The sequence below is a fragment of the Thermothelomyces heterothallicus genome (genome assembly GCF_042370625.1).
Source record: "Thermothelomyces heterothallicus CBS 202.75 unplaced genomic scaffold P884_scaffold_15, whole genome shotgun sequence".
In the NCBI taxonomy this organism is placed as follows: Eukaryota; Fungi; Ascomycota; class Sordariomycetes; order Sordariales; family Chaetomiaceae; genus Thermothelomyces; species Thermothelomyces heterothallicus.
Genome location: NW_027192576.1, coordinates 722,167 through 742,644, shown reverse-complemented (window position 1 = coordinate 742,644; position 20,478 = coordinate 722,167). Strand labels below are relative to the sequence as shown.

Genomic DNA, 20,478 nt, shown 5'->3' with positions numbered 1-20,478 from the left:
AGGTAATTAATAATAATGTAGAGCCTCGGTGCTTTGCTGTCAGGCGCGTTGGCGGGCATCTTCACACCCACCAACAAGTCGGGGAGCCGCGAGTGAGAACAGAGAGATTTGGGTCAAATAATATGCAAAATAAGCTCGGAGGCGGGAACACCCCCTCTTAATCCTCCCGGGGGAGGGGGGCAAGGAGAAGCGGAAGGGAAGGGGGTTGACAGGGCTGAACCAGGGGGAATGTGTGTCCCGTACGCTAATGTGCTCGCAGTGGTGTATGCACCTATGTATGTACGTGTATGTATGTCTTCGTCTTCGGGTGACGGCTCCGTGTCGGTGGGACCGGGGAATGGAGCGGAGAGCTTGGGGGAGAGCTCGGGGGAGGGGCTGACCCAAATCTGACTTGACTGCGGGAGCTGGGGGAGAGGGGGTGGGGGGAGCAAAAGCAATTAAGGGAAAAAGTCACCGACACGGCAGCCGAGACCTGGCTCTTCGTCCCAGCATCCAGAAAAGGGAAAATGGCAGTGGGACATGCATGAGCAGACCGGGCAACCCTAGACGAGGTGAGTGTGTGTGTGTGTGTGTGTGTGTGTGCGTTCTGGTGTCCGAGTAGGGCAGGTGCTGTAATTATGGATAATCCTCCCTAATCCTTCGCCCGGTTACAGAACGATAATTGGCGCCCAACACCAAAAAACTTCGGCCCTTCATGGACCACAACCTAGCGGTCTGCGATGGGGATGACGCCCAATTACAGGGCGCATACGAAGTAGAAGCACAGGGTCTGGCACATCCACGGTGGAAAGCGCTAGTACTGTAAATATGTAATACGTACAGAGAGAGAGGGTATGTTCGAATACCCAGCGTATGTATTCTGTAATTCGTATGGTCTGTACTCTGTACCACAAGCCGGGCGAGCAGTGATTCTCGCGCAACCTTGGAAGTGCCGGGCGGTCTCCGAGTGTGTTTGCCTGGTGCCTCATGTCAGATACTCGGTAGCATCATCGCGGGAGGTAGCGATTTGGATTATATTATGGCTCTTCCCTGTTCCGCTGAGGTGACAATTCTGTGTGGCGTACGGATTATATATGTACAATACACAATTACATACATACACAGGCTACGGAGTACTACGGACGTGAAATATCATGTCGCTGTTCCATCCTATCACACCAGATACAGACAGAAGCAAAGTCCTACTCTCGCGTACGGATGGATTGCACTAGTCGAGAATAGGATTCGTCAAAGAAAAAGAAAAAGCAGATGAAAAGAAAAAGCAAAACAGAACAGAATTCGATAGAATTCAAAACAAGTCGCAATTTTCAAAGGAAAGGACAGAACTGAAACGGAAACCGGCGAACCGGACTCGCCCACCGGCGCCACCCCGTTCTCGGCTGCCCACTCCCGCGCCCGGGTCCGCGTCGGCAGCAGACCCGTCCCCGTTACCGTCGCCGTCAATAACCGGTTCTCCAAGTGGGCTCCGTGAATAGCAGCAAGCGATCAATAATTATTACGGTAGCGCAGACCTGATATCGCCAGCGCTGTCACCAGTCAAAGTGGATTGGATATGTTCTTAGTTAATTAACCCCCTTAAGCGGGCTTCTTGCTCCGCTACTGCATAGGAGTGGCCTCATTGCTAATGCTCAATGGTAGAAGACATGTATAATTAACTCCTAGTGTTTACCCCTTAGGAGTTATAATTATTGATTAATTAGGGGATTTCTTAGAGCGCCATATAGATGTCGACAGCATAATTAATTACGGCTTCGATTTTGTAGATATAGATACTAGTTGCACTTGGCCGAATGTTAACAGGGTAATTAATTAATTATTAACTAAACCCAGGCCGATCTCTCCGCACATCATTTTGTCCCCGACGTCAGGCCATCCCAAGTGGTCCCTAACCGGCGCGACCGCTTTCGTCATGCTGATCGAATGGAAGACCCTGAATGGGGCTACAAACACGGGCCACTTATTCAATTATCACTGCATTACTTTACCTAGCTAGGTACCTAAGGGGGGCAGACTTGTCCATCTAAACGGAAAGTAGCATTACTCGGTAGATTGTCCGTGTTGGAGAAACAGTTTCCCAGTGTGGGGGACCCGAATATTAATATGCCAATGAACCTGCTCGCCACAGTTCAAGACCGAGCACCGCGAATAGTCTACGGAATATCCGCACGTTTGCCTTCGTCGATTGTGAAACCCTCCTTCACACTACGGCGACGACGAGTATTAATACAGCAGTCCATCCGACGGCAGCAACAGCAACAACAACGAAGTATTCGCACGACAGCTACCGCCAGCGCCACCAAGAGATTGTCCTTGCTCTTCCGCATTCCCGTCATGGCCCCTCCCGTCGAGCGGGACCAGGCCGTGCCGCTGCTGCGCGCCCATCTCACGCCGCTCCCGCCCTTGTCGGAGTCGACGGCGGCGCTCACCGACTTCGTGTCCCACCTCCTCCGCACCGGCGGACGGGAGGAGCCGAGGATCGTGCTGATCGGCGACGCCTCCCACGGGACGTCCGAGTTCTACGAGGCGCGGGCGGTGCTGACGCAGCACCTGATCGAGCACCACGGCTTCGCCATCGTGGCCGTGGAGGCGGACTGGCCCGACGCCGAGGCGGTCGACCGGTACGTGCGGTACCGGCCCGAGCCCGGGCGCGGGCCCGGACTCGGGGCGAGCGAGGGAAAGGGGGCGGGGCCGGAGGGGGAGACGGGCAAGGCCGGGCGCGAGCCCGCCTTCCTGCGGTTCCCGACCTGGATGTGGCGCAATCAGGAGGTGCAGCGGTTCACCGAGTGGCTGCGGCGGCACAACCTCGGCCGGGACCCGCGGGCGCCCGACGCCGTCGGCTTCTACGGGCTGGACCTCTACTCGCTCCGCGCGTCCATGAGCGCCGTGGTCGAGTACCTGGACCGCGTCGACCCGGCCATGGCCGACGCCGCGCGCGAGCGCTACGCCCGCATGAGCGTCTGGGCCGAGGACCCGCACGAGTACGGCCTCGAGGCCCTGGCCGCCGGCTTCCAGGGCTGCGAGAAGGACGTGGTGCGCGTGCTCCGGGACCTGCTGGCCAGGCGGCTCGAGTACGCGGCCGAGGGCCCGGACGGCGACGAGTTTCACAGCGGCGAGCAGAACGCCCGCGTGGTCAAGGGTGAGTGTGTGTGCTTTGTTATTACCTATTAGTTAAATCCCATGACGGAACACGGACAGGAAACCATAAGAGGCAAAAGAACATAAACAAACACAAGGAGGGAGAGAAACGGGGAGGGGGTTTGGTTCTAGCAAGACCAGTACTACTAACAACAGCAATTATAAAAAAAAAAAAAATCAAACCACATTTCGCAGATGCCGAGCAGTACTACAAGGCCATGTATTACGGCCGCGACGAGTCCTGGAACCTGCGGGACCGGCACATGTTCGAGACGCTCGTGCGCGTGCTCAAGCATAGGAGCCGGGACGGGCGGCCGGCCAAGGCGGTGGTGTGGGCGCACAACAGTCACCTGGGGGACGCGCGGGCGACGAGCATGGGGTGGTCGCGCGACGAGCTCAACGTGGGCCAGCTCTGCCGGGAGGCGTTCGGCAGCGCCGGGGGGCAGCAGCAGGAAGGGGGAGGGGGCCGGAGCGGGAGCGGGAGCGGGAGCGGCGGCGGGTTGGTGCTCAGCATCGGCTGCAGCGGGAACACGGGCACCGTCGCCGCCGCCCGCCGGTGGGACGGCGACATGGAGGTGATGCAGGTCCGCCCGGGTCTCCCGGGCAGCTACGAGGAGCTCCTGCACGCGACCGGGATCGAGCGGTTCGCCCTGGACCTGCGCCGCGGCCACTGCGACGACGAGCTGCGCGAGGCCCTGGCGCGCAGGCGCCTCGAGCGCTTCATCGGCGTCATCTACTCCCCCCGCACCGAGCGCCAGTCGCACTACTCCTCCGCCGTCCTGCCCGACCAGTTCGACGCCCTCCTCTGGTTCGACAAGACCAGACACGTCGGCGCCCTCGAGGTCCACCAGCCTCACGTGCCCCTCGAGTACGACGAGACCTGGCCGTTTGGCTTGTGACAGGCCGTAATTATTCATCGACTCGGGAAAGCAAAAATAACCATAAGAAGGAATTTTGTTTTTTTTTTTTTTTTCGCTGCTTACGTGAGTTGACGTATCATGAATGCTTTCATCTCTTCCCCCTCGATGTATCGCGTTCAATTACAGCGGGAGAGATATGGAATTTCCCTTCCAAAACTCAAGGGTTGAAATTGTATCGAATATTACAGTCTAGGTACAGAACTTCCATAGCGCGACACCAGGGGTTTGTGAAATAATTATTAGTCACTGTTCTCCTTTAGGCAGTGGTACGCGAGCAGGACTTGACGAGTCTTCTGCGCAAGCAGCAGAACGACTCAACAAGATGCACAACGGCGTGAGAACCATCCTCGAATGTGTCGTGAGAATCCCACTCGATCTGGACTCCTCGACACGCCCGACCGATACGCCAAGGCGCTCCTGTTCTTCCCCAAAGGCTACGGGGTGAACCTCAGGGATATCGTCAACGACGCCATCTTCCAAGAGGACCACAACGAGATGGTCGTTGGCAAAGACATTGACATCTTCGGTATGTGCGAGCACCATAATTATGCTGCCGTTCACCGGAAAGATGCACATCGGCTACATCCCCCACCACTCCGTCATTGGCCTGTCGAAGCTGGCCCGAATCGCCGAAATATTCAGCCGTCACCTCCAGATCCAAGAGAGGCTGACCAAGGAAGTCGCGAATGCCCTCATGGAGGTTTTCAACCCGCGAGGCGTGGCTGTGGTCATGGATTCCAGCCATCTATGCATGGTCATACGGGGCGTGGGGAAGTCGACGGCGACAACCATCACTAGTTGCGTGACGGGCTGTTTGCAGGCGGAAGAGAAGACGAGGAGTGAGTTTCTGAGTTTGGCTGGCGTCAACCACAAGTGAAGACGGATGTTTGCTTGAGAAGGTTCATATACTTATCCCAGAGGACAGAACTATCTACCTCGAAGTTTCTGCCCAATTCCAACGACGAGCTTGTTAGTCTTGCCATAGGCACGCAGCCAATAGAGCCTAAGCGCAGTGACGACAACCATAAGAGTCCAACGGTCACCCATCTCCCCCGAACCACCGGCCCGCTTCAGCTCTAGTGTGAACAAGTGGTTCAAGGACATCACGTTGCGAAATAGAAGCTTGGCGAGTATTTCGGTCTCCTCTTGTGCCGAAGGAGTGGGCGAAGGCGAAGCGGACTGTGGGTCCGGCCGAACGAGGATGAAGCCACTGTGGGCGTCACCCGTCCCAACCTTCCTCCACTCAAATTGCTCACGGCATTTCATCTTGGGGCCAACCTCGATGGTGAAGCGAAACGAAACGGCGCCGTCGCTAGTCTTTGTGGCATACATGATCTCGGTGATCAGGTCGCGAGGGTTCGCTTCAAGGTCCAGCGGCGGCAGCATGATGTAACTCTTAACGCTGAAGGTCGCTATGAGAAGTGGTTCTCGAGCTTCGTCGCCCGCGGCCGCCAGGATAGGGGCGTCGGTGCCCGTTCCGTTACGTAGGTACAAGCCGGGTCTGAAATGAAGCGGTCCTCTAGGGGTGAAGCCATGATGTACATCGACGAGATATAGGAGATCGTTCTTGGCCGCGCCGCAAAGCTTGAACGTATTCAGTGCGTCGAGGACACCAGAGGGATTTCCGTAGAGGTTGAGGACTGGAGGGAACGGGCGATATCCAACAAAGGCCGCTGGTAGCCTGCTCGATACCCGATGAAGGTCGTCATCTACCGATGCTCTGGCTTCGTCGTCGCTCATAATGTGCACTCTCAATGCGCGACCTGGCCGTGTAAAAAGATGTGGGAAAATGAAGCAGCCAAATCGCTAATTAAACGTCGCTCCTGGTGCTAAGATGTCTCTGAACCCAGTCAAAGCAAACGTGAGAACAGGTTGAGGAGAAATCGAGCAGCACGCCGAATTAATACTTCTTCGTGGGAGGGGGGCCGAGACGGCGCTCGGAGGCATCAGATGATCGCACCCAAACCTGGTTGCCGCTGCAGGGAGAAACTGCAGTTGGTGCTATGTATGTACATACATACAATATAAGCGATAATTAGTAACACCGGCGAAATTGGCCTTCCCTCTTTAGAAACCCGAGCTCGGCAACGGGCAACCCCGCCCGCGAGTTCCGTAACGGGGAATATTCGAACACGGCCCGTTTACGCCGTTGAACCAACAGACCTAGACCACTTCAACCCAGGCCAGTTGGAGGAGCCAATACAGATATCTACCTTACCCGCCCCCACCCACAATAACTAATGGAAGTTAACTACCCGCCCTGCGGCCAGGCGTTAACCCCCTGCTCGCGTCCTGAGGGTGGTGGTAGTAGATGGTTTCTCGTCTATTAGCTACCCTCCAAGCGGGTCTCAGACGTGCCTACGACGACGGTAAGGCATAGGTACATTTTGGTGACCAGGGAAACCATAACGATGCTTTAGGCAAGGCTTAGATGAAAACCCAGTCGTTTGGTAATCCATTTCCATCCCCCGATTAGGACTACTCCCTAACCGGCCCATTTCCTCTACACCCCTGCCCCATTTTCCCTCCATGGTTGCCTCGAGGGCCCTTTCCTCCCGAGGTTGTCCCGCCGCCGGATTCGTCCTGAGGGTGTTCAGGACTCCTGACCAATGTACACTTGGGGACAATGCAGGCACATGGGTAGAAATCACAACTCTTAGCGATAGATCTCGCTTTGTGAGAGGTGGTAAGAAACCCTGCTTGTCTGGCCCGAAGTCTCGGCGAGTGAGGTGGAGCCCATGTAGGATGTTGGTAGTAAAGGCGGCTGTGAGATGACGGATGGCTAAGAGGAGTAGGGCATATCCCCATCGGTGAAGAGCAAAGGTAACCCTGTTCGAAGTGCTGGGGCTCGGACTGTTGTCCGCAAGACGTAGCCTGCGAGGATTGCCCTAATTAGATACGGAAGATGGCACGCAGTCGCTGGGCAAACGGAGTAGAGCTCGGGAGCTTGACCACTTTTCTTTCCCAAAAAAGGACTGCTGTTGTGTGATGTGTAATAATAAGTGCTGAGGGAACTAAGAAGTGGTTGAAAGAAAGGCACAGAACACTCCTTAGCCCAAGGGCAAGAATGACGCTGGCCAAGTGTAGAATGGATAAGATGCACCGAGTGGCATCGAGCTGCTGTTAAACAGCTAGGTAGAAGAAAACGGTGGCAAGGCAGAAAACAATCAAGGGACAAGAAGCATAAGCTGCTAAAATCAACCAGAACGGTAGGCGGAGGGCAAGGAAGGCGAGCATTTTGATTTAGAGACGTGTTGAAGCGGTGGTGGGATTTGAATTCGTGCTCGGGGACCACATGTTCGCTGATTGCGCATAGAGTTGACGGAGTATTTCCTTCATGAATCCGGATGTATCTTCGTATGTGAAGTCGCTGAATTCTTCTCACTCTGGGCGAACCGGGGATGACCGGCCTCTGGTCGCAGCTTGCTGGTCCAGTTTGCAAAGGTCCAATCGCCGATGCGGCGGTTGAAAGGCTCGTTAATCTTTTCTCTGTCAAGACAAAGTGGTTCGAGCAGAAGAGGGCATACGGGCGTTGGTACTTAGAAGCAGCTGTCTATGGAAGCCGATCTCCCTATAACGCAGTTTCGTTGCAGGTAGAAGTCGAGCCATCTCTTTGGACAGGGGGAAAGGAAATGATAGTTCTGACAATATTGTGCTGCAACTTGCGATTACGGTGGTGGATATTAGGCGCGGGGATTGGCTTTGATGGGACTCCGAGTTTCTACGAGTTGTCCCTCTTTCTTGCTCGGGATTCCCGACATCAACTGCTGGCTGAGCCCCCCCCCGGTCCTAACCCAGATGATTCTCCAGCTACTACCCCTTGCGGCCTTGCCTAAGACCTTGCCACGATGCAGTCTGAGATGTCGAGACTTTCCGCAATACGGGAAAGTTGTCGTATAGACCGAGGGGGATTTTCAGAGTCGGTCGTGACTACAGATTCACCATTCGCTCCATCGCTGATCCCGCTTGGAGGTTTGATATCATGGCGCTTCAGGATCGTGCCGAAACCCTGAGAACCTCACTACGGGCACTACAACACCACTAGTCTGAGCCTCCGTTGGATTGTGGCTACACAGTACGGCACAGGCACGAAAGCGAAGCTTCAGGGAGTCAAGCGCACCGGGTCACCTCCCAAGCTACGCTGACGTAGCCTCGGAGCCGAGACGGAGATTGAAGGAGACCGGAGAAATCGGAGGAAGCGGACGGTCCCCTCAAGCTTGTGCTGTCCTCGTACCTCTCCACTCCGGGAACACTACCCCTGGGACCTTTGGTCCTGACAACTCAAAAGCGAACCTAAAATCCTATCATCGTACCAACGTGGTGCTTGGTGGAGGTTGCGGATGTTCCGCGGAACGGCTCATAAAATCAAGGGGCGGAGAGCATTTATGACCTCCCGTTGTATCTATAGCTATATAGCGTCCTTATATCAACCACTGCTTGAGCTAATTAATTGGCTCGTAGTAGTCGGCATACACGGCGGCACCTACGATTGTCACAACTTCGATGCAAACGCAACAAAGGGTGATCGTGTGAGCGGCCGACTCAACGTCACCTAAAGTTGGAGGGTTCAGTAATTATGCATCGTTGCCTAATTAGTGGTGCCCCTTCATCTCCACCTTTGGCCACACCCAGTCAGGGGAGAATCAAACAAGGGTCCGGCGTTGGTCATTAGCTTGCATTCTACGATACTACTAGTAATCACTGTATGTAGTAAAGCGGGCGACTAATGAGAAGCAAAAGTCTTGACGACGAGATTGCACGGCCGGTACGTCATGCTCCCGTAGTCAGTCCGCTACCCCTCAGCTAGAGAAGGTGAGGACGTGCCACAATGCCTGTGCGGTATTATTATATCACATAAGCCCACTCTCATCCCTGACCTTCTTGCTCGGTCTTGTTCTATTATTCCGTACTCTTGTCTCTTACTACTCGTCTCCCCTGAGAGGAGAGGAACCGGAAAGCGAAGACAAAAAGAATAAAAATATCATTCAGCAAATGGCCGACTCCAGAAACCGCGAGCGCGGCCTCAGGGCCGCCCTCAACAACCCCCGAGTGTCCGAGGAAGCCAAGCAGCACGACCGCGAGCTCCTAGAGAGCGAGTTTGGTGAGCACATCGAGCCGTCCCAGCCGGCGGAGCCGCAGCCCCGACGGCCGTCCGCCGGTGCCGGCAAGAAGAGCTCCTCGACCGGGCCGCCCTCGCACCCGCACGCGGCTCCCGCTCACCACGAGGGCGGCCCGCCGTCGTCGACGGGGACCGAGAGAGGCCACCCCGCCGGCGGGAGGAAGGCAAGGAGGGCCTCGATCGGGGAACCCGGCAGCGGCGACACGGGCGGCGGCACCAGCGGCCTGCAGCAGATGGTCGACGAGAAAGAAAGGGGAAACGTGTGAGCAGCGCCCTCTTCCGGCCCAAACACCCTGGCGTGCGATGGTGCGAGAGAAAAGAGACACGGGGAGAGAGCGAGGGAGACATGAAAGCCGTGCTAACAGTCTCGTGTGTGTAGGATCCGCGGGCTAAAGGCTGCGCTCAAGAACCCGCATGTCTCGGAAAAGGCCAAAGAGGCGGATCGGGAGAAGCTGAGGGCCTTGGGAGAAACGGTTGAGTAGTGTGGTTGGGTATTTCTGGGTATAATTACGTGACTTGTCTGCCTGGTCATAATGTCCCGTGTAAATATGCCCAGTTTGTGCGTGAATAACTGTATTGTTGTGTCAAAGCTGGGGGGGGGAGTTTTTGGTATAATTATTATTTGTATTTACGTATTTTTTCTTTTTGTCATACTAACTAGTCCACACTGTAATCAACTCAGTCTTTACAACATAGGACATCCACAGGAGCATGCGGGCAGTGTGCCCGGCAACGTGGGTCCAGCCGGATCGGACCGACCGGACCCGCGAGATCGGCGCCGGCTCCGCCTCGCTAATGGCCGCCGAGCATATTCGAATGGTTTTTGTGGTACCTCCCAAGAGAAGACGAGATTTAGAAGCGAATGCGCGACGAAGTGCTCTACAAATTTGGGTTCTGGTGACCGGGACATTGGCTGCCTGGGGGACTGTGTAGGTCCCTCAGCACGTCAAGCCGGACGATGCAGTCAATCCAAGGATAGAAGACCCACACTAAACGTCAATTGGACTGGACGATCGGGCGATCCAACGGGATGATATCATAGAGGCGCGAGAGAGAAGCCCACCTCATCAATATGCCACAAGTGCATATAATAATAAACGTGCGACAAGGCGGCACTATGTACATAGATAATTGATCCACAACCGTTTAGTTGCAACGACGGTGCGACAGATAAGAGTTCCAAAGTAAAATGCAGCACGTCGAAGTCTTCCATCTCTGGTCCGAGTCCGACCGCCCGTCCTCGTCCACCTCGTCCTCCACCACCAACACTCCGCCACCGCGGACGCCGTCACCACCACAACAGAGATCCAGCGAGCGAAGAAGCAGCAGCGTCGACAGCGGCAACACCCTCTCGTCCCCCGCCCGCTCCCCTCGTCACTAATATTACCTACCCGCCGACACCACCCGCCCCGTGAGGATACCGCTCCCGGCCCTGGTCGCGGCCGCCGCCCACCACCAGCACCAGGACGGGCACCAGCACCAGCAGCCGCAGCCCTCCTTCCTATCGCAATGGAGTCGGAACTTCCCCCCAAAGAGCAGCTCGCTGCCCAGGCCGCCGAGGGCCGCCCAATCACCCAGTCCGAAGCCTCCACCATCGCCTATTATGGTAGACTAGGCTTACTAGGGTTCCAGCCCTACCAGAGTTACAGCCACCCATATCTTCCTACAGACCAGCCCTATTAGACTTCTTCCTTCTTCTACAATCGCCTATCGCCAACATCGTCAACGATAGCAGAGATATAAAGACCGCTCAATATATCTATTTCCCCACCAATAAGTTATAAGCCCTCTTCGGAGGCTCTTACAGTTCTTTAATACTCTTCGAATTATAGCTACTTCTAACCATCAATAGCTTATAGATTTACGGTTGTCGAAGGGAATTCTAACGGCTCGTGTGTACTATAGCCATTTCTAACCACCTGTAGATTTGCAGCTGTCGAAGAGAATTCCGACAGCTCGAGCGAACTATAGTGAAAACTATTAAATCTATTTATTACTTTCTTCCTTTACAAAAGCTCTGCTAATTATTTAATTCTACTAATAGATCTTTATCTAATAGGCGATCATAAAGGTCATCTCTATTAAGGAACGGCTTCCCTTTAAAATAATTAAAGGAAACCTTATTAAGAATATAAAGAATGTTAAGGAGTACCTATAATATAATATCTTAAGCAAGTCACTAGATATAGCTTCCTAATAGGCTTAGGCTATTACTTAAGAAGTAGTTAAGAGTAGTAAGTCTCTCCTTACTACTTATACTAGTCTTTACCTAGATAGCTTTTAATCTAAGTCTTTATCTAATTCTTAGAGAGAGAGGTAACAAGCCTTATACTACCTTCATTACCTAAGCGTAGCCAGACTTTCTACTAATATAAACCCTTTACTAATAGACCCTTGCTCTAACAGACTAGTATAAGAGTCTAGGCATAACATTTTAAAAGCTCTTATTTAGACGGTTATCCTATACTACTAGGCAATATCTTATAAACAACTATAACGATGTCAAACATCCCTATAATGACGGAAGAAGAAGCCGCCTATTACAGCATACGGCTGTCAGTAGGTCAGATCCGACGGACCTACCAACAGGGATAATGAGCCAGGGGTCATAGATATATATTTAGACAGCATCCCTAAGTGCCTCTGACACTTAGAAGAATCAACACATCTTATCACCACTTCTATAGACCTATACTAGTAGGTCTAGGAGTGCCGCCCACGGCGTAAATACCGCTATAATGTCGTATCTTATAGCTAGTCCGAGCTATAGTCATTTATAGCTATCGAGCTATAGCAAGTAGTACCTACTACCGGTTCGAATCTACGATCTTTGTTACTATTCGCGTTTGAACGCTATAGGAGACTATTTACCTAAGTCAAGCGATTATATCCTTCTGCTCCGAGTAGACGCCTAAATGGTCAAAAACGATAGTAATACTAATACTATTAAGAATTAATAAACGAGTCTAAACTATAGTAAGTATATTAGACCTATTACTTTATTATTAGGAACGCCTACTAGTGTTAGGTTTAGAAGCTTTCTCTAATAGACCTTTGACTCCTTAAGCTAGTAGTATCTCTCGAGGAGGCTAATAGCTACTTGGTATATACCTAGGATTTTTATAACTACCTAATAGATAAGGATTACCTAGAATCGTAGACTCTTAATAACTATACCCTAAGAGGACTTGTTAGGTACTTTATAAAACTCCTTCCTTGCCTCTCGAACGAAGCTCTTATTCTACTATTACTACTAGTAGTAAGAACTATAGTAGAAGTATAAGTTTAGGAGGAAAGCTAGTATAGGAGACCTTTAGAGACCCCGAAAACGTTAAGTCCTAAAGACCTAGTTTAATAATTTACTATACTATTAGAAACCGCCTTATAAAGGATAACTCTACCTATAGGCCTACTAGATCTACTAGAGACCCTAAGGCTTAAGCTAAACCTAATAGGTCTAAGTAGACAAGGTAACTAGATATTAAGTAGACCTATTAGGGCTACTTAGTCTATAATTATAACCGATATACTAAGGGAACTTCTAGAAAGGGAAGAACCCTAGTAGGGACCTTTATAAAACCCCTAGCTAATAGTCTAACCAATAGGAGGATCGCTAATAATAATACCGATATTAGTAGGGGATAACCCTATAAGGGGATATATACCCCTCTTATTGCTAGACCTAATAGAGGAAACGATTATAAGACTGCTCTAAAGGGCGATAGTCAGACTTCTTTGGAATGCTATAACTAACTAAGTAGATATTGGTTCCCCTTAGCTATAGCTAATATATATAGCGCTATAACTAGCGATAGACTAAGCCTAGAAGATTACCAATATTAGCTTACTTTAGCTAGATACCGACTAAAAGATTACTAATGGCTAGCTAATCTTCTATTATAAAAAGATCTATTGCTATACTAATATTAATCTCTAGATCGAGTATATCTATAATATAGTTAGAGGAAACGTTTCTAAGGAGCTTCTTTTATAAAATAACCTATAGGTATTATTTTATAGGTTAGCCTTATAATAGTATAAGTAATAACTGTCACTAACTAAGAAGGAGACCCTATACTTAAGTATAGAGATATAGCTCTAGAGGATTAAGGAACGATTCGGCATCTAGTTTAACTAGGCAGGTCAATAGCTAGTTTAGAATAGCTATACCAAAGACGACCTAGCCTTAGGCAATTCTATCTATAAATTCGCTATAGACCTCTTCTACTATACCTAAGTCTAGGGAGATAAGATAAACTACTAGCTCTTAACTAGACTCTAGTTAGTAATGACTCCCTTACTTTATAAGCTCTACCCTAAGCTATACGAGATAGACACTATTAACTAATACCTCCTTTATACCTCTAAAAAACAGGAAGCCCTTTTAGAGGAACTTAGAGCCGAAAAGAGGTTAAGGAAGGTAGCTATATTTAATGTTAATAATACCTTAGATAGGACTAGCGGTAATAATAGTAATAATACTAATAAGGAATAAGCTAATTAGTTATATACTAACCCCTAAAAGGGTAGTCAAAGTTAGCAGTACCAAACTAACCGTTATAGGAGAAGGGAGGAATAGAAATATAGGTATCTCCTATAAGAGGAGCGATTCCAAAGCTATAACTAAGAGTCTTGACCAAAGGAGTATAACGACCAAGTCAGAAATAGCTGCCTATAAGGCACCAGAGCTTAGGAAAAGGGTAGATATAGTGACTAGAATCCCTGCTTTAGACGGTTCTATCACTATAACTAGAAGCGTATTAATAAAGATAGTACCTACTACTACTATAACACCATGGTAGTATCTAGCAAGGATAAGAAAGCCGAAGCTAAATACAAGGAGCTTAAAGCCGCTAGCTATCTCCTAATTAGCGACTATAAATCTAAGACTAACGGAGATAATAGTGATAGAGAGGCATACTTCCTTAGTACCACTAAGGAAGATTATATCTAGGAAGACGGTAATGTCTATAGGCTTTACAAATAGTCATTCGCAAGCCAAGGAACGTTATATCGCCACTTATATCAGGATTACGGAAAGAAACTATACCTACCTAAACTATCGAAAGAGGACCTTCCCTAGGTAGAGCAGGACTTCGCAAAAGGAGCGGCTATACCGTTAGAATTAACCAAGGAACCGTAATAATAGGAAACCATACTCCTTTCCTTCGAACCTAGCCAAGTAGTAGAAGCTAACCCGAGTATAGAAATACCCTTCTACCGGCTAAAGAAGACGTCTTACCTATATATTCTGGTTTAAGCTAACCTAGGAGACCAGACTATAGACATCTGTTTCGATATAGGTAGTTTAACCAACCTAGTTAACTAGATATAGATTACCTAATAGGTAAAGAATCCCTAATAGATTAAGGGCAAACCCTATACCCTTAAGGGAGTTAATTCAAAGACTAGGATTAGTAAATAGGTCGAATTTGACTTCTATATCCTAGGGGAGGCTAGGAATATATCTATTAACAGGTATATCTATATTATAGCCGATGTCATTAATAAACTTGCTCCGAAGATACTACTAGGTACTAATTTTATAACCGTTTATAGTATTAAGATTGACTTTGTTAAGGGTATCTATACCTTTAGATTATTAGCTAATATAAAGGTCTATAGGGATGTTATAAAAAAGAACCCTAAGCCTATCTCTTAGAAAGTTACCGCCACCTAGCATACTATCGTACCTATATACTCTACCTAGCTACTTAAGATATACTTCATTCTACTACCTATAACCTCCTAGAGGATAAGTACTTTTATTTTACCACTAGCTAAGAAGGAATCTAGGATGCTATAGTCACCTAGTATACCCCTAGGGTAGTAATCGTCTGAAATGACACTAATACCCCTATAATCATCCGAAAAGGGGATAAGGTTAGCTATCTATTAGAATACTTAGGAGAGGACACTGCTATATAGATTAGTATGACGGATATAGAAGATATATAGGCTAAGGTTTAGGATAGAATTACCGAGTAAGAGCTAAAGAGGAGGCTAGAAGAAACCTAGTACGTATATTACTAGGAAAAAGCCGATAGTGACTAGGAACTTCTATTACCAAACAGGACAAGTTTTTATACCCCGTTATATAGTATTGAGAAACCTGACGACATCTCGGCTATTAAAAGCAAGGATAGCGTTAGTATTACTAATGTAAACCCCGAATTTATACTTAAGGTAAAGAAACTTCTGGACAAATATAACCTTTACTAGGACAGGGGAATTGTACTAATGCTGGAAAACCAGAAGATATAGATCAATCTGGTTAATAGATGGTAAAAGCAAGTCTGTATAGTTAGACTATACCCGATAGGGCTTGAAAACTATAAAGCCCTTGATAAGCATTACGATTAACTTTAGGCATCTGGAAGATTCACTTTTATAGATAAACCTACCCTAATTATATGCCTAGCCTTTATTATATAGAAGAAAGTTTCCGAAAAGCCTAGGGTAGAGGTTAAGAAAAGCCGAAGTATAGTTAACCTATAACCGTTAAATGTAATCACGGTCCTAGATATTTATCCCCTACCTGACTAGGATAACATTATAGCTACTATAGTCAGTAACAAATTCTTTATAGCCTTAGATATATTAGGATTTTTCTACTAGCTCCCTATAGCCAAGGAGTATAGCGACTATATAGTCGTTATAAGCTACTATAGCCTAGAAAAATCAAATATAGTACTTATAGGTTTTGAGAATATACTAGCCTTTATATAATACTATATAGATAGACTTTTCCTAAAATATTACTATTTTATTAGGGTATATATTGACAATATTATTATCTTTAGTAAAACCAAGGAAGAACACCTTAAATACCTATATACCATTTACGAAATCCTTGATAAGGCTTATATTCATATTAGGGTGCCTAAATCATTTATAGGCTACCTGGCTATAAGGCTCCTTAGGTATATTATAAATAGCAAAGGCATCGCCAAAACCAACGACCGTATCGCCACTTTCAAGAAGCTAAAGTTCCTAGATACACTTGATAGTCTAGAGCACTACCTTAGAATAGCTAGTTAGCTTAGGAAGGGCATTCCGTGGTTTGATACAAAAGCAAGGCTACTTTAGGCGCGAAAGACGGCTCTAATAGCTATAGCACGGAAAGAAGGAAAGCTTGAGCCCGGAAAAGCTAAAAGGGCCTAGAAAGTGGTCACTTCTACTATCAAGTTTACCCTAACTAAGGAAGAACTTAAATCCTTTAGGTTACTTCAGGAGCACTTATATAACTAGGAGTTTCTCTATTACTACCGCCTAGAAAAACTACTATTCCTTAAGTTAGATACCTACTATAATAGCTATAGTATTATTGCTTTCTAGCTTAAGGGCGACTAGGATAGTAAGAAAATCCCTAGTAAGGACATTCCTTTAAGCGAAGTATAGCCTATCCTATTTATATTAAAAGCGACCACTAATGTAGAAAAGCGCTATAGATCTATAGAGGTAGAAATTACTATACTTATCTAGGTGATTAGGAAACTCTAGAAGATAGTATAATAAAATATTATTATTATTATTATTATTAGTCCTACACCGCTATGCTAATAAGCATGCCGGAGCCTCTCTAGTTATATACAAAGGAAACCGTGCCTAATAGGCTGGATAAAAACCTCTGTCCCTCCTTTAACGCCCGATCTGGAATACTAATACACTACAATGAAAAGGAGAAGTGGCTAGAACAGCCCTAAAGAGGCCTTCCCTCCCGGTCTAGCCTCCTCGCAAGGCGGTATTCCGGAAGCCTCCCTAGGTCCATTAGCCACTGTAGAACCCTCCTTGCCAAACGATGGTTACGGGCCCCTATACCTCGTAAAACGAGGTCTAGGTCCCTTTGCGACCGTATTTCCTAGGATTCCTACGTTCGGCTTCTTGGTAGGTTCAGTATAATTAAATAGGCATCTAGTTAATGTCCTTACTAACTATACCCTAATAAAAGGGATAGTAAAGTATATATCCCTAATTACGATAGATCTAGCTAAGGCTAACCTGAAACCAGTAAACATAGCTAATTATCTGTTAGGATTTAACCTTAATATCTTTTATATCCCTAGGATACTAAATATAGTACCTAATACGCTGTCAAGGTTACCTACCTAGGAGTAGGATAATCCAAAGGTTAAGAATAGCCTAGTAGACAAGCTTAGAGATATTTAGAGCGATTACTAGGACACTAATACCTTTATAATAGATATAACTATCATAGAACCGGTACTTAGCGATAAATTCAGGGCTAGAATTATCGCTAGCTATCCTAAGGACCGGAGGTATAGACCTATCTACTAAGCCCTCTACGAAAACAAGAAAGACTTGGTTAGAAATGACTATATTAGAGCTAGAAACCATAAACAGCTAAAGCTACCTATAGGACCGTTCAAACTTACAAACGGGCTGCTCTTCTATATAGACTTTAATAGCATTAGAAGACTTTATTTACCAGAAAACTATATTAACTAAGTCCTTTAGATGGTTTATAATAATATATACCATTTCGGTGAAAATAAGATAATAAATGAGCTTATAGCTATTCATTTCTATAAGAAGGCCTAGAAGGTTTTAAAGTTTATATAGCATTACAAGGTATATTAGGCAAACTTAACTAACTATAACCTATCACCAGGGGAACTCTAGCTAATTCGTACCTAGCTAATACCATTCTATACGGTAGCTATAGACTTTATTACCGATTTATTACTAGCGCTAACTACTAGCACCCTCTGGTCACTCGAAGGCTATACCCTAGCAGACACCCTCTATACCGTGACCTATAAGTTTAGTAAGAAGAAGCTTCTCGTAGCCGGCCGCCGGACGTATATAGCCAAAGAATAGGTAACGGTTCTTCTAAGGACCTAGATATTTACCGACTAGGGAATACTAGCCTAAATCATTAGTGATCGTAACCCTAAATTTATATCTGACCTATAGAAGGAAATCTTCTTATTGCTAGGAACCAAGCTACTATTTTCTATAGCCTACTACCCTTAGATTAATAGATAGTCCGAACGGATAAACCAAACTATAGAAATCGCCTTACGGATAAACTTTATAGTAAATTCTAACTGCTTATAGGTTAAAATCCTACCGGCCTTATAATATTACCTTAATAATACGCTAGTCACTAGTATTAGGAGGTCCCTAAATAAGCTAGTATATAGATTTAAACTATACTTAGTACTAGATATCCTAAGCAAGAAAACCGCTAGAACTAGCAGGTGTAAAGCCCTAGAAATCCTACGTAAGTAGTACTAGGCCAAAGCTAGTGAAATGATTAATCGGGCTATAGTACTAGCTAAACTATAGTATAACTAGAGATATATACCTACTAAATTCGAAGTTAGGGACACCGTTTGGCTACGGCTATATAAAGGATACTATCTGCCTAGTAAACCTAATAGGAAATGGTTAGCCTAGAGAGTAGGACCATTTAAAATCAAGCGAAGGGTAGGAAAACTAGCTTACGAGCTGGATTTTCCTGAATCCTAGAAGGTCTATCCGGTTATATCCGTCGCCTAACTCTACCACGTTAAACAAGGTCCTGATCCGTTCAAAAGAACTATACTACCGCTATAGCCAATCCTAGTTAATAGTAAGGAGTACTAGAGGATCGAGAAGATTATCGACCACCGTATATATGGAAAGAAGCGCCCGAGGGTTAAATACCTTATTTGCTAGCTCGGATTTGACGTAAAGGACGATTAGTAGCTTCCCTAGAGTAAACTAGAGGCTACTTCTAGCGAATTGATCTAGGAATATATAAATTACTATTAGATTTAACCGCTACCTAGAAAGAAACGAGGCTGACCCCCGAAGTAGAAGACTTCTAGCTAGACCTAAGGTATTATACCTAGCTAGGAAGAAGCTAAATAATACCTAGAGATATATACCTTTAATAGGCTACCCTAAATCTATTTTAATACTAGAAAACCCGTTACTATTCCTTATACTATTGTCTTTATTACTACTTTTATTTCAAACTCTACTATTTACTATATATAGGCTACTTTAAACCATATATCTAGCTTAGTTAACTACTAAACAACCTGACTATTTAGTAAACAGGGCTAAATAGCCTACCTATTTAGTATAATAGGGCTAAATACTAATAGTTTAAGCCTTCTTTTATCCTATCTTTAAAAGCCCTGCCTAAAAACTATAAAAACCCTAGATTTCCTACTATTTTCTAGTTTTTCGAACCTCTTTAATTCTTCTATAATTTCTTTAATAACTACCTTCTTTTCTAACCTTCAAACCCTCTAACGCCAGCCTTTTCTATCAATGTAACTATATAGCCATCGCCTATAGCTTATATACCTCTATTTCTATCAAAAGGAGGCCCTAGAGAGTATTTTCCTACTACCTTTTGCTTTATCCTATCGTATATATAAGAAAACCACTCACTTTCGCGACTTTTACTAAGTTTTGTCGACCTAGAATAGCTTAGTTTCATTAGTTATAATAGCTAAGTCTAGAAGCAAGGCTAGAAAAAGCGACAAACAGGCTACTAAAGGTACCTAGGGTTCTATAGCAGCGGTAGTAGCTATAGTAACAAGCCTAGCCACTAGAAACGAGCCTCTGGTTAGCTAGTAAGATATACCTGTATTATAGTCGGTAATAGCGACCGAAGTAGCTAATACCCTGGCTACTACGTTTATACCTATTAATCGGCGGAAGAAGTAGATAGCTATAGAGGCGTCTAACTAGGTATAGGCTATACCTACGCCTATACTAGGTATATACTCTAGCCCTATAAGCGAAAATAATACCCCGGCAGATAGTAATGTCTAAGATCTCCTTAAGAACCTAGATATAATATTAGAAAGCAGTATAGGCTTTACAGCCAACCTAGGTACCAAGGAGAAATTCCGTAATAACCTAATAATAGGTAGCCTAGTCCGAGTATGCTATAAAGAGGCGGCTATAGCCTTTAAGGGCAAAGATCCTAATATACCATAGTATAACCTATAGTATATACCCCCTTAAGTCACCAATGCCCCTTGTAGTATCACCTATAACACTTTTAGCCCTCTATACCTATAGTTTTTAGAGGATATTATAATCAAATGATATTATTATTATTAATCCTACACCGCTATGCTAATAAGTATACTAGAGCCTCTCTAGTTATATACAAAGGAAACCATGCCTAATAGGCCAGATAAAAAACCTCTGTCCCTCCTTTAACGCCCGATCCGGAATACTAATACACTACAAAGAAAAGGAGAAGTAGCTAGGACAGCCCTATAGAGGCCTTCCCTCCCGGTCTAGCCTCCTTACGAGGCGGTATTCCGGGAG

The 20,478-nt window shown here is 46.7% G+C and overlaps 5 protein-coding genes across 5 annotated transcripts; 4 read left to right on the top strand and 1 right to left on the bottom strand.

The window, feature by feature from the left end:
* Positions 1 to 2,331: 2,331 nt before the first annotated feature.
* P884DRAFT_202902 (uncharacterized protein) lies at positions 2,332 to 4,034 on the top strand (the record flags this gene model as incomplete). Its single annotated transcript, XM_069438468.1, has 4 exons — positions 2,332 to 2,622; positions 2,674 to 3,140; positions 3,272 to 3,559; positions 3,626 to 4,034. 4 exons carry the CDS (start codon positions 2,332 to 2,334, stop codon positions 4,032 to 4,034), a joined length of 1,455 nt encoding a protein of 484 aa, XP_069296659.1.
* A 372-nt stretch (positions 4,035 to 4,406) lies between these two features.
* Positions 4,407 to 4,932, top strand: P884DRAFT_300772 (GTP cyclohydrolase I; the record flags this gene model as incomplete). The annotated part of the gene is made up of 2 exons (XM_069444801.1): positions 4,407 to 4,556; positions 4,624 to 4,932. 2 exons carry the CDS (start codon positions 4,407 to 4,409, stop codon positions 4,930 to 4,932), a joined length of 459 nt encoding a protein of 152 aa, XP_069296658.1.
* P884DRAFT_261035 (uncharacterized protein) lies at positions 4,895 to 5,999 on the bottom strand. Its single transcript, XM_069441517.1, has one exon. The coding sequence runs from the start codon at positions 5,793 to 5,795 to the stop codon at positions 4,983 to 4,985; it is 813 nt and encodes a 270-aa protein (XP_069296657.1). The 5' UTR covers positions 5,796 to 5,999; the 3' UTR covers positions 4,895 to 4,982.
* Positions 6,000 to 9,047: 3,048 nt separating this feature from the next.
* Positions 9,048 to 9,656, top strand: P884DRAFT_300770 (uncharacterized protein; the record flags this gene model as incomplete). The annotated part of the gene is made up of 2 exons (XM_069444800.1): positions 9,048 to 9,436; positions 9,554 to 9,656. 2 exons carry the CDS (start codon positions 9,048 to 9,050, stop codon positions 9,654 to 9,656), a joined length of 492 nt encoding a protein of 163 aa, XP_069296656.1.
* A 707-nt stretch (positions 9,657 to 10,363) lies between these two features.
* On the top strand, positions 10,364 to 10,789 carry P884DRAFT_300769 (uncharacterized protein; the record flags this gene model as incomplete). Its single annotated transcript, XM_069444799.1, has 2 exons — positions 10,364 to 10,527; positions 10,591 to 10,789. The coding sequence occupies 2 exons, from the start codon at positions 10,364 to 10,366 to the stop codon at positions 10,787 to 10,789; spliced, it is 363 nt and encodes a 120-aa protein (XP_069296655.1).
* Positions 10,790 to 20,478: the final 9,689 nt, after the last annotated feature.

Excerpts from the sequence above, each read along its gene's own strand:
- P884DRAFT_261035 (XM_069441517.1), bottom strand. The coding sequence starts at position 5,795 with ATGAGCGACGACGAAGCCAGAGCATCGGTAGATGACGACCTTCATCGG.